Source organism: Cokeromyces recurvatus (assembly GCF_025118155.1).
Source record: "Cokeromyces recurvatus strain NRRL 2243 chromosome Unknown BX663scaffold_3, whole genome shotgun sequence".
In the NCBI taxonomy this organism is placed as follows: domain Eukaryota; kingdom Fungi; phylum Mucoromycota; class Mucoromycetes; order Mucorales; family Mucoraceae; genus Cokeromyces; species Cokeromyces recurvatus.
This window is the reverse complement of record NW_026251389.1, coordinates 123,029-135,219: the sequence shown is the minus strand read 5'-3', so window position 1 is coordinate 135,219 and position 12,191 is coordinate 123,029. Positions and strand designations below refer to the sequence as shown.

General features: G+C 30.5%; 4 protein-coding genes across 4 annotated transcripts; 1 reads left to right on the top strand and 3 right to left on the bottom strand.

Moving 5' to 3' along the window:
• Positions 1-708: 708 nt before the first annotated feature.
• BX663DRAFT_427751 (uncharacterized protein) lies at positions 709-2,609 on the top strand (the record flags this gene model as incomplete). Its single annotated transcript, XM_051522639.1, has 4 exons — positions 709-1,036; positions 1,103-1,627; positions 1,718-1,856; positions 1,955-2,609. The coding sequence occupies 4 exons, from the start codon at positions 709-711 to the stop codon at positions 2,607-2,609; spliced, it is 1,647 nt and encodes a 548-aa protein (XP_051386301.1).
• A 143-nt stretch (positions 2,610-2,752) lies between these two features.
• On the bottom strand, positions 2,753-4,727 carry BX663DRAFT_548511 (uncharacterized protein; the record flags this gene model as incomplete). The annotated part of the gene is made up of 4 exons (XM_051531083.1): positions 2,753-3,108; positions 3,179-3,888; positions 3,941-4,176; positions 4,254-4,727. 4 exons carry the CDS (start codon positions 4,725-4,727, stop codon positions 2,753-2,755), a joined length of 1,776 nt encoding a protein of 591 aa, XP_051386300.1.
• A 2,256-nt stretch (positions 4,728-6,983) lies between these two features.
• Positions 6,984-7,223, bottom strand: BX663DRAFT_428051 (uncharacterized protein; the record flags this gene model as incomplete). Its single annotated transcript, XM_051522658.1, has 1 exon — positions 6,984-7,223. A coding segment is annotated over one exon (240 nt), but the record flags the coding sequence as incomplete, so codon positions are not given.
• Positions 7,224-10,347: 3,124 nt separating this feature from the next.
• On the bottom strand, positions 10,348-12,128 carry BX663DRAFT_427469 (ABC1 family-domain-containing protein; the record flags this gene model as incomplete). The annotated part of the gene is made up of 3 exons (XM_051522622.1): positions 10,348-11,118; positions 11,188-11,838; positions 11,904-12,128. 3 exons carry the CDS (start codon positions 12,126-12,128, stop codon positions 10,348-10,350), a joined length of 1,647 nt encoding a protein of 548 aa, XP_051386298.1.
• Positions 12,129-12,191: the final 63 nt, after the last annotated feature.

Genomic DNA, 12,191 nt, shown 5'->3' with positions numbered 1-12,191 from the left:
ATTTTTAGTTATTCTTTTTATTATTACTTTTGAAATAACTAGGGTAATTTAGTAATTTTATAAACTATATGTCCCTTGGTCTCTCTCTCTCTCTCTCTTTTTTTTTTTTTTTTTTTTTTTTTTTTTTTTTTTTTTTTTTTTTATGTATATAAATAAAAGCACTATTGTTCGTCGTACCTAAATCAATCTCAGTTAGCTTTACTTTATCTCCTAATGTGATAGATGCTTTCGGAGCCATGCTTTATTTTTCCTTTTTTGAATTAAATATTTTTTTTCCACTTTTCTTTCTCAATAACTATCTTTCTAAGCATATGATCTTTTTTTTTTCTCTTGGGAGGGAAAAATATAGATAATTAAAGATAATAATAAAGTTAATAGTATATTGAGAGAGTATAAATCATATTATTTGACTGATTTTTGCCAACGTAAGAATTCCTTTCCCCACATATATTTTGCGGTCATTTAATTATTATTTTTTTTTTCTCTTACACACTAGTAACAAAACTATTGTATAATCTACTACCCTACATTCCTTTTGCTTCATAACGATTACTAACATATTTTCCCACTATATATTCAAGATAAACAAAATTATGTAAATAAATTCTATTATTTTAGAACATTTTATTTTTTTATTTTTATTATTTTTTATTATTTTTATTTTATTTATTTATTTTTATTTTTATCTGTTTTATTAATTTATTACTAATGGTTATTTATAAATCTACGCTCTCCTCTATTCCTATTCCTAATATTGATCTCGTGTCATTTCTCTTTCAACCTAATGAATTTACTCAATCCAAGGATCTTGATAAGCCTGTTACTATTGATGGAGAAACAGGCCGTTCACTTAGCTGGAATCAAATTCGAGATAAAGCTACTTATCTTGCTACAGGCTGGAATCAAAACGTAGGATTAAAGAAGGGAGATATTGTTGCTGTCTTTGCTCCCAATCAATATGATCATGTTATTCTTTATCTCTCATTATTAGGTGCCAAGTGTACTATTTCTCCGGGTAATCCTGCATATACAGAAGGTAATGTATACATATTTATTTGAAGAGTTTATATTTAAATATATACATATACATATATATTTATAGCTGAATTCGAACATCAAATTACAAACAGTCAGGCAGTTGCTCTTGTCACTGTACCAGTTTTATTACCTATTTTTCTTAAAGTAGCTGACAAAGTCGGTATCCCTCGTCATCGTATTTTCTTATTTGGTGATACTGAAGTAGACGGTTGCCGTCCATTCTATTCTATAAGTGGCAGTACACCTATTACCTTACCTTTAACAGGTATAGACGGTTACAACGATACAGCCTTTATTAATTACTCAAGCGGTACCACAGGTCTCGCCAAAGGCGTGATGTTAACTCATAAGAATTTCATTGCTCAAATTCTTCAGACAGTCTATGGTGACCCTGAAGAAGAACACTTTGATGATGATGTCGTTTTAGGATTCTTACCCTTTTATCATATCTATGGCTTAACAGTCTTGGTGTTAAACGCATATTATAAAGCATTACCGGTTGTTATTATGTCCAGGTTTGATCTAGAATTGATGTGCAAGTTAATTCAAAAATACAAAATTACACTTGTATCCATTGTACCTCCTGTTGGTAAGAAAATTCATTCATTCATTAATAATATATATCTATACTCAAATCTTGAATTCTTTTCTTCTTCTTCTTCTTCTTCTTCTTTTATAGCTGTTTTGCTTGCTAAACATCCTATTGTTTCTAATTATGCTTTGAATTCGGTTCGTCTTTTGGGGTGTGGTGCTGCACCACTAAGTAAAGAGCATATTAGATTACTTTCAAAACGTATTCCTGCACAACTTGTACAAGGGTAGGCATCATTTGAGGAGAAGAATCAAATATGAGATTAATTTTTTTTTTTTTTTTTTTAAAAAATATATATATATATATACATATTCGTGTTTTAAGTTATGGTATGACGGAAACTACATCTGGCATCATTTCGCAAAGAATCAATAGTGGAGGAGTAGCAGGCTCAATTGGTATTTTGTCTGCTAACATTGAATGTAAAATCATGAATGAAAAAGGAGAGGAACTAGGGGATGATCAAGAGGGAGAATTTTTATTTAGAGGTCCTAGTATTATGAAAGGTTACTTTAATAATCCAAAGGCAAATGCAGAGACATTCACAGAGGATGGTTGGATGCGTACAGGTGATGTAGGAAAATTTGATTCCAAGTCAGGTGAATTTTTTATCTTGGACCGAATTAAGGAATTAATCAAATATAAGGGATATCAAGTGGCCCCCGCTGAATTAGAAGCCATTCTGATGAGCATAGATTTAGTAGCTGATTGTTGTGTTGTGGGCTATTATGATGAGGCTCAGGCAACCGAACTTCCTCGTGCCTATATCGTTCTTCAACCTAGTATTGAAGCAAATGCTAGAACAGCTCAGCTGATTGAGGAATATGTAGCTAAAAGCGTATCTACTCATAAAAAATTACGTGGAGGCATTCAATTTGTAGAAGCTATTCCAAAGAGTCCTAGTGGTAAAATACTTCGACGTCAAGTAAAAGATTGGGTTAAGAAAGAGCAAAAAGAAATGATGAAAGCTCGTTTATAACAAAATAATGAATGAATGAATGAATGAATGGCATTATCAAATATCTATCTATCTATCTATCTCCTTCTCTTTTCATTTATTAATATTCATGTACATGTACATATTTTATTATTAGTATTATTATTACTATATTACTATTACTATTATTTTTTTGTCTTTTCGTTTTCAATTTTTAATAAATATTCAAATTTGACTCGATCTGCTAAAGTTGTTGAGTCAGGTAGACTAATATGACTTGCCCTTGATTCCTTTTGATGATGGTCATTACAAAAAATGACCTTGAATTCATTCATAAATAAAGTAAAAATAGTAGATGGTATAGACAACGTTGGAGCAAAGACAATTCCCATATTTCTCACTGTCATCTTATTATGGTCAGCACGCTGTGCAATGCCCAGTAAATGAGAAAGTAGTGAATTCAACAAGACATAATTAGATTTAGGAAGCATTGCCACCAAATATTTTAATTGTTTAATACGGCTTGATTTACTCTTAATATCTAAATAAGATAAAAGCATTAGTTTAATTTATCTAATCTATAAAAAGTTCAAATGATATGAAATACATACCCACAGCAGCCAAGAATTGATCTAATAATTCATTTGTCAAGATATTTGTTGGAAGCTCTCTCAACCATAACTTTAATAGGCCAGCTACTACATGTACATCCAGATCAGAATCATATTTCAGTAAATCCACATCACCTTGTTCACAAAACGTTTGTCGCAGTTGATCTACTTGCACTGAACTTCCACTTAATCGATAAATTCCTTCTTCATAGGCAGCCCCTTGAGCATCCAAATAAGCCAAGCAACGATAAACGATAGCAGGTAATTGCATTAAGGAACATTCACGTATAGCTTCCTCCAATGTAATACCAAAGACTTTGAATACATGCTTGTTAGCAACAGGTTTACTAAACCAAAATGTTTTACGACGTTTTTCTTTCTTTTTCTTTTTATTTTCATATTCATCAGACGTTTCATAGTATTTAAAGATAGCTTGTTCGTCTACGCTCTGACGGAAAGAAGGATTAGAATGGGATCTATAAGGCATTAAAGGTGGTTTAACGATATCTGAAAGAGATTTCATCCATTTCTCTTGTTCCGAATCTGATTTCGTACTAAGAACAATAGAATGGTGGGGTGTCAAGATAGTGAAAGCATACTGTAACGATTTTTTGATAAAATCATTTGTGGTAGTATCAAGTGATTGCTTTTTACTAATTTGTGTCTCAGAGGTTAAGGATAAAGTTCCCAAATAAATCTGGCCATCATGTCTCTATTAGAAATAAATAAACATATTAAAATTTATTTATCTATCTATCTAACTTTCTTTCGATACTTGCATCAAAATATTTTAATTCAGATGATTCAGGTAATAGAATAAAGTAATATTGTTTCCAGCCTTGCTTTTCTCTTTTAAATAAATAACCTTTATGAGAATGAGGTAAAGGAGTAATAAAAGAATATAAAAAGCCCAACTCATGTTGAGGTTTTGATTGAATGAGAGTCTTGAAATAAGCTTCCAAAAATAATTGACGTTGCTCTAAAGGAATTGATAATAGCTATATATACATATATATAAAAGAAAGAAAAAAATGAATAAAATACAATAAAATACAATAAAATAAAAAGACATTACTTTATCATCTATTAAATTAATAAAATCAATATATAGCTTTTCAATATGCCAAAGTTCTTGTCCAGCTGAATTAAGGATAGATATCACAAATGAGGTTACATTTGTTGATATTATTTTTATTTGTAATACTTTTAATTTATTAGTGGTATCTTCTTGCGATGATAAGTTATTTGACCTATAAGGTGATCTTGGAGGAAGAGTAGGTGTTGTTCCACCATTTGATTTATTACTATCTGTACTACTACTGCTACTTGTTGTACTCGACTTCTGGTCTGTCATATTATTATTATTATTATTTTCAAAAGTCGTTATTTTCACCAATAAATCATCTCTTTCTCGCGTTATATTATTAAGAGCTTTTTGTAATTCATGAATGATAACACGTTGTTTTTCAATTATATTCCATAAATCATTCTGTTGGGTATCTTTATTATTAAGGGATGTTAGAGAGGGATTAGTAAAGGGTATGGTCATAATGGTATCTATATAATATAATAATTAAAAGGAAAAAGAAAAAAGAAAAAAAAAAAAAAGAAAAAAAAAAGAGAGAGAGAGATAGAGATAGAGGGTAGAGAAGAAGAATTGATATGAATATATTAAAAAAATTTTTTTTTCTTTTTTTTTTTTTTTTTTTATATTTGTATATAAATGTAATATATCATTAATTACTGAATTTAGTAAATTTCTTTATTTACCAAGCTTTTTTATTTTGCATTTTCCGATTAAATTCAAAAATATCAAATAAATTCACCACAATGTGGACTTTGAAATATCACTAAGCGGTAATAAAAAATAACAAAGCAAGAACAATTGAAGTAAAACTTTTAATTTACTGTGATTTCATTTTTTTTTTTCATATGTTTCAACAGCTAATAAAAATTCCTATTGTTCATTTTCACGTTTTTTTTTTTTCATAAAAAAAATATGATATGAAATCAAAAAAGGCATTCGCTCCATTATTGAACTACTGCTTTCTTTTATATTCAAATATTTGTGGTAGCGAAGTATTAACTTTATAAAAGCAAAATTCAGTTTTAATTTCCTGATTCTCTTACCTAAAATTGAAGTATCATGTGATTATGTTTTTTTTTTTTTTTTTTTTTTTTTTTTTTTGAGAGAACCCATGTCAAGTAACTTTTGTATTTGTTTCTAAAAAAAAAAAGGGGGAGACAAACATGTTACTCAAACTTTTATTCCCACTTTATCAGATCAATCTCAAAGACATCGATATTTTATACCAACTCTTTATATTGTTAATTTTAGCAACAGAATAGAATACTTCCCTATCTCTCATAGCTACAAATGTCGATTCATACATTTGTAGACTGTTTCTGTAATGTATCTTGAATTGGACAATAAAAACTCGAGTTTTTTCTTTCTAATAAAAAGTATTGACTCAAAAAGATTTGGCAATAGGAATTTATATTTTAATAGATAGATATTCTCACTATTACACTATTTGTAAGATGCTAACTCTGTTCAAGAGTCTATAATGGGAACACCGCGTGTGATAAATAAATAATATTTATCTATATATCAATACGTCAGTTAGTGCTAAAATAAATTGCTGTTTCAGCAAAAGCAATTGTCTAGTATACATTTTTTTTTTGTTCATACTTTTGAAAAAAAAAAAGGTTTTGATCCGACGGAAAATACCTTAGCAGAGATTCTAGACCCTGACATCATGTTGTTTAGAGCAGTAACAACCCCACAGAGTTACTTGATTCATAAATCTGAAGTTAAGCAACCAAACGCTGGGGCCCCCAAAACTGCAAATGGAGGAACTTACGTCACATATATGAACAAATAAACAGAAAAAGTTCATAGATAAAATGACTAAAAGTCTTTACCAGAAGAAAAGAAAGACAACAGTCATTGTAGCCACTCACTTTGTTAAGTTTGTCAATAAGTCTCTTGAATTGAATGGATCAAGATGAATCTTTTGAGGTGTAGTTATCCTGTGATAAACAACGCTAGTGTTCATAAATCAAAACCTATGATACGAAACATTTAAAATAGAGGTCGATAGAGTAATGTATCTGGCCTCCTTATTCATCTATGTTGAACTCCACTAAGCTGTTCTGATCTCTATAATTTAGAGAGAAGATGAAGAGTTATCACTTAACGGCAAAAGGTGCTTTATTGTCCAGAATTACAGACACTTGTAATGATGTTCACTTTTAGTAACCTTTATGGCTTTTGCACCTATTCCAAATGTCAAATTATAAATTGCTATATTCAAACTCTGTTTCAAGCCTTTCCTAAAATACCTACTATTTTTAGCTTCAATTCTACAACAATTTATGAGTGCTAAAATATTATATAGTTTTATCAAGTGTTGTATTATGAAGTATCATAGATCAAACCTTATAGTAAAAAAAAAAAAAAAAAAAAAAAAAAAAAAAAAAAAAAGAATTAAAAAAATTAAAAAATTAAAAAAATTAAAGAATTAGATAGTCTAAATTTCAAGTTGAAATACGATAGCCATGATTTTTTTTTTTACCATTGATATAGCATCTGAATGCTATCAAAAAATTTTAAAAGTTTTGGAACAAATGTAGAGAAACAATACAAGTGATAGAGCTATATATTTTCAAAAAGAAGATACATAAATAAATTGACAAAATATACAAAAGTATTTATTAAACAAGGATTGTAATAATACAGCATATTGTAAGTATATAAATACAACAAGTAATATAAAACTACAGACACAAAATTATTCTTTAGCTAAAGGGCTGCTCCATCTTCTTCTTTATTACTGACGCTAAAAAAAAAATTGTATTGTATTGTATTGTATTCTTCAAGGTCAACGTCGACGTCTATCGATTTTTGTTTGGATGATTTGTTTGTGTTCTCCATCGTTAATCTAGCTTTATATACAATTTTTAATATGGACAACAGTTCATTGCAAATGCTATCTGCATCTTCTAGTAAATCAGCAGTTATTGTGTGATTAATTCCGCAAATAGACTCAGTTGATGCATTGTATCACATCTCCTGCAAGTTGATCAATGAGAGGAAAATAGTCCCATTTGAATCATTTTAAATAATCCAAAAAGACACTTCGAAACCAATCACAAGTAGGGGAATTCTAATTCTTGAATTATTAACTCTTTTAACGAAATAGCGTCTGCAGATATTCTAAGAGAACTCATATAGCCTTTCAAGGGCATAAGCAAATCGCAGAATTTCTTTTTTTTTTGTAACTTTTAGTTCATAAAACTCTTTACCGAGAACTTTATCACCAATATCAAGCACTAGTGAATGTACAGGACTAGAACCAAGTTATTATCATGTCACCATCTTTAATAATACTTATTGTTCATAACTGTAACCAATTACATATTCTTTTATCTTCTGTTAATGATTTATGCTTCTTAATTGCTTCGTGGTATTTTCTGTCAAATTAGAATTGGAATTTGAAATTGTCTGATTTTTTTTTTTTTTTTTTTTTTTGTTGCAAATATTAGCGTATATTAGCTTTCTCAAACATGCATTTAGAAATAATGTTTTATAGATAAATTTGAAATCCCAATGATGAACACAAGATATCATCTAAAATATATCTGGTTTGTCCGGACCAAATCAAAGTAACTGAGAAAAAAAAAAGGGGGAAAAGAGCCCACTCTTTGGAATCAAGAAGGAAAAATGAAAGGCAAAGGGTGTTCATTTGGAAAAATTAGTAACTAATAAAATACTCGAATGACAATTTCTTTTAGCACTGTCAGTTAAACCTTGTCTCTAAACGAATGGGGTTCTTTTTTTTAAGAACCGATATCCATATAAGGCAAAAATGGTAACTGAGTTGTGAATTACATTACTGTTATTTTAACTTGAGATTAAGACTATTGTCAAAAAAAAAAAAATTAAACGATTAAGATTTTAATTTTAGTTGTCATAGAAAGAAAGTTAGACATTCTGAATTTTTTTTTTTTGACGTTTCTGCATTTTTTATTGGATAAATATGACTAGTGTTTAAATTATCTTCGTTTTACAGACGAGCCAAATCTTTTGCCTGTAAATAATACCTAAAGTAATGTTTGAATTAAATGTAATAAGAATTGTTGGTCTTTGCTTTCTTAAAAAAAAAAACAAATTGGCATACTATCTTGATTTTCATACTAATATGACGATGCCTACATATCACATTTTTTTTAGTGACGTTAGTGTCTTGCTGCAGGAGTGTGGAGCTTCCTTTGCAAACAAGCACAATCTTACAAAAATCATATTCTGCGGCTTTAAGGTCCTTTTTTTTTTTTCATGAATGTTGAAATAGAAAAAACTGGGTGAAAGTTGTAATGACCCCCCAAAAAAAAGGAAAAGCCTAGAAACTTTTCGCTGATACTGACACCTTCTTTTCATTGACGTATTTGTCCATATATATGCTAAAGCACTTGTGAGCTATGACAAAAAGCAAGAGTGGCGGTGCTTATGAGGGAAACACCAACCTTTTTTATTCATTTTTTGATATTTAAAAAAAAACAAGTTCACTTGTACCGTTAAAAGCGACAGCTTTGGTGTTTGATTCGGGTTTGCTAGAAATGCCAAGAATGCAAAAGAAGAAGTACAATTAGTGTTGGAAGATTTTTGCAATGAAGAATTACTAAAAGTATTTTTAGCCTTGTGCTGTTGACCCAGGCAGAGAATCATATATTTACAGCAACAGTACACCATGAAGAAGATCAACAAGAAATAAAAAAGATGTAGCATTAAAGAGTGACCATTGTTATACAGGTTCCAAGAGGAGGACTTGTCATGTAGAAAAACTTAAATAAAAAGCATCGAGACAGATTTCCCTTTTAGTAAAAACCGTAGACATTGAAAAAAATGGAATAATTATATAGTATATACTCTCAAACATGTGCCCTAAACCTTCAGGTTCTACAATGAAAGGTTTGCACCCTTTCGTTTCAATAATTATCAAAGCAGACAAAGGTCGAATAAAGAGATGACCAACATCTTTCTTAATAGAGGAAAAAAAAAAAGTACATAAAAGCCAAAAGATTGAATATAAGAAAGAAAAGGAAAGAAAAAAAGAGATAAGAAGAAACAAGAGGACAAAAAGAATTCACAAATTATATACGATGATTTGAATGATCCTCTCTCATTTCTCTTGAATCAGCTTCCTACAAAACAATTGCGTACATATTTTTGTATCCTTCCTTGGTTTACTATCCTTCACGAATTTGAATACCTTTTTCACCACAAAAATCTATCCTTACCACCATCACAACCTGGTCAACAATTCCTTAATTGATTTCTCCCCTCCTTCTCCTCAATAATAATAATCATAGCTACACTATGTTCATTTTTAACTTTCTTTTTCTTTTGTATTCTTGTTCTTAGAAGGTGATTTTTTTTTTAGTGTCCATTATCATTGATGATCTCGCCCAGGCCATTTTAATATAATTATCAATACCTTGTGCCCAAATTTTGAGTTTTTTAAAGTTTAAATAAAAACTATTGTTTATACGTATACCGAGTGTTGTTTATAATGTAATATCCATATTTCAATGAATGTGTAGTTGCAGAAACAGCCTATTATGCTTATATATTCTTTTATATTTTTTGATACTTTATATATGTATAAACATTTGTAATAGTAGTAGTAGTAGTATTGGTGGTGGTGGTGGTACATTTTCTTTTGATTGTTATCGTTCCAGCTACGTTTATCAATCTAATATAGGGTCAGCATTCATATTTATAAACTCGAACGTTTTTATTTTATGAGTTGTATTCAATCTTTATTACACATTATTTACATACATAGAGAATTTCAAGAATAGAATACAATCACTAGCATATTGAATGGAATAAACTTGATATTACTTATATTGATTACGTAATATAAATCAGTAATTTAATCAAATAAATAAAGGATATAAATTATATTAAAGAAAAGAAAAAAATGGCAGTTCTACTTGAACAATTATTATGTGCTTTCAAGTACAAGATAATCTTAAAGGTATATTAATAAAATGTTCAAATTACACAGACTACATGTTAGGACAGAGTATATCACTAAAAAGAGAAAGAAAAAGAAAAATGAATATTCTATAGTTTACATACATATTTTTTACCTTCATTTGCTTTACCATAATTTTAACCATTCTTCATCACGACTATTACGACCAAGATAAGCTCTAAGTTCAAGGAAAATCCATACTTTTAACCAAGGCGCCTTAGGGTCTTCCATTGCTACCTTTCTTCCTTCCTTCAAACTGTAATCTCTTAAAACAGGCAATGCATTCTTTAATAAATCCAAATCTGGATTCAATTGTCTTCCAATTCCTTCAAGTAACATAATGCTAACTACAACATTGATAAAGTCTCCTTCCATCTTAACATGATGTGAACGCACCATATTCATCGTTTCGTGTAACAAATTGCCAATTTTGACTGTTCCTAAATGAAATGTACTTTGTTTAAGCCCTAAAATAAGATTTTGCATACGTAAGGCAAATACATCTGGTTGAATCACAACCTCGGGGGATCGACAACGCTCAACCATAAGTTCCCCTGCTCTATAGCCATCAAAATGAGCTATAGCTTGAAACAAATCTAGAAAGTTGCGACGATTCACTTCATTTAGCTCATTGACAAGTCCTGTATCGATAAAGACAAGGCGAGGAGCATATCCTTCCTGTTCAAGTTGTTCAAGTTCTTGTTGAATGGCCACTGGATCGTGTTGGACACGAAGAATACGATTAACAGCTGTTTCACCTTCATCTTTTAATTCATGACCCATCCATTTGGACCAACTCGATCGTAGTGGATGATAAACGGAAGGCTTATAAAATTCAACCATGATATTACCTGGATGTAAATCTGCATGTACAAAATTAAAAAAAATCAGCATATGCTATACAAATAAAGGAGGAGGAAAGGTTAATCCTTGGTCATAATATCATCATCATTATTCAATTATTACCAAGAAGGCATTAAGCCCTATATCAGCCAATTTTTTTGCAAATACAGGCTCCAATTCATGTTGTCTTGCATAGCTTGCTTGCTTTAAAAACAGATCCAATGGAATTGATCTCTCATATTCTTCAATCAGCATATCACGTGTAGAAAATTGCCGATAAGGCTTGGGCACTTTCACATTACGATCATTTTGAAAATAGTCGTTAAAGCGACATAGATTATGAGCTTCTCCTCGAAGGTCTAATTGTTCCATCATCATCTCACCAAACACACGAACTTCATCAGGCAAGGAAAGCCATTGCATGGTAGGTATCAGAGTAATTAATTTGGCTCCATATTCCATAATAGTTAGGTCACGCTGTACGATATGTCGTGCTTTAGGATGAAGCACCTTAATGGCTACTTCCCGACTCTCATAATCCGGTAAAATATTGGATCTTAGTGTAGCCTTATAAACTTGAGCAATAGCTCCAACACCTAATGGCTTTGGCTCAAGTTTCAAAAATACTTGATCTAACTGCCTACCAAACGCTTCCTCAATCACCTTTTGTGTATATTTGAAAGAATGAGGGTCTACATGTGAGTGTAACTTGGATAGACGATAGCATAATGATAACGGGAAAAGATCTGTACGTGAAGCAATCCATTGTGCTAACTGAATAATAGAATGTCAGATCCCCTTGCTCTTTTAAACAGAGAATTCAATACATATATGTATACCTTAATAAATGTGGGGCCTGCTCTTTCCATTTGTTTTGCTAAAAAATCGTACCACCAAAGTGTTCCTGATCGCTCTTCAGTTCCATTCGCTTTTGCGCCCAAGAATATTATAGGCGTTGTAGCAATGACTGGAGTAAACAAAATAATTATATGTGCTAACCTTCGCAACGTTAATAAAGGTTCCAAAATCCAGTCATCCAAAAAAGTTAATAATCTTTGACACATGCGAATGACTAAGTATTTAGACGGCTGATGTCGATGATTTATTTCATAAAGTTCAATCTCTGA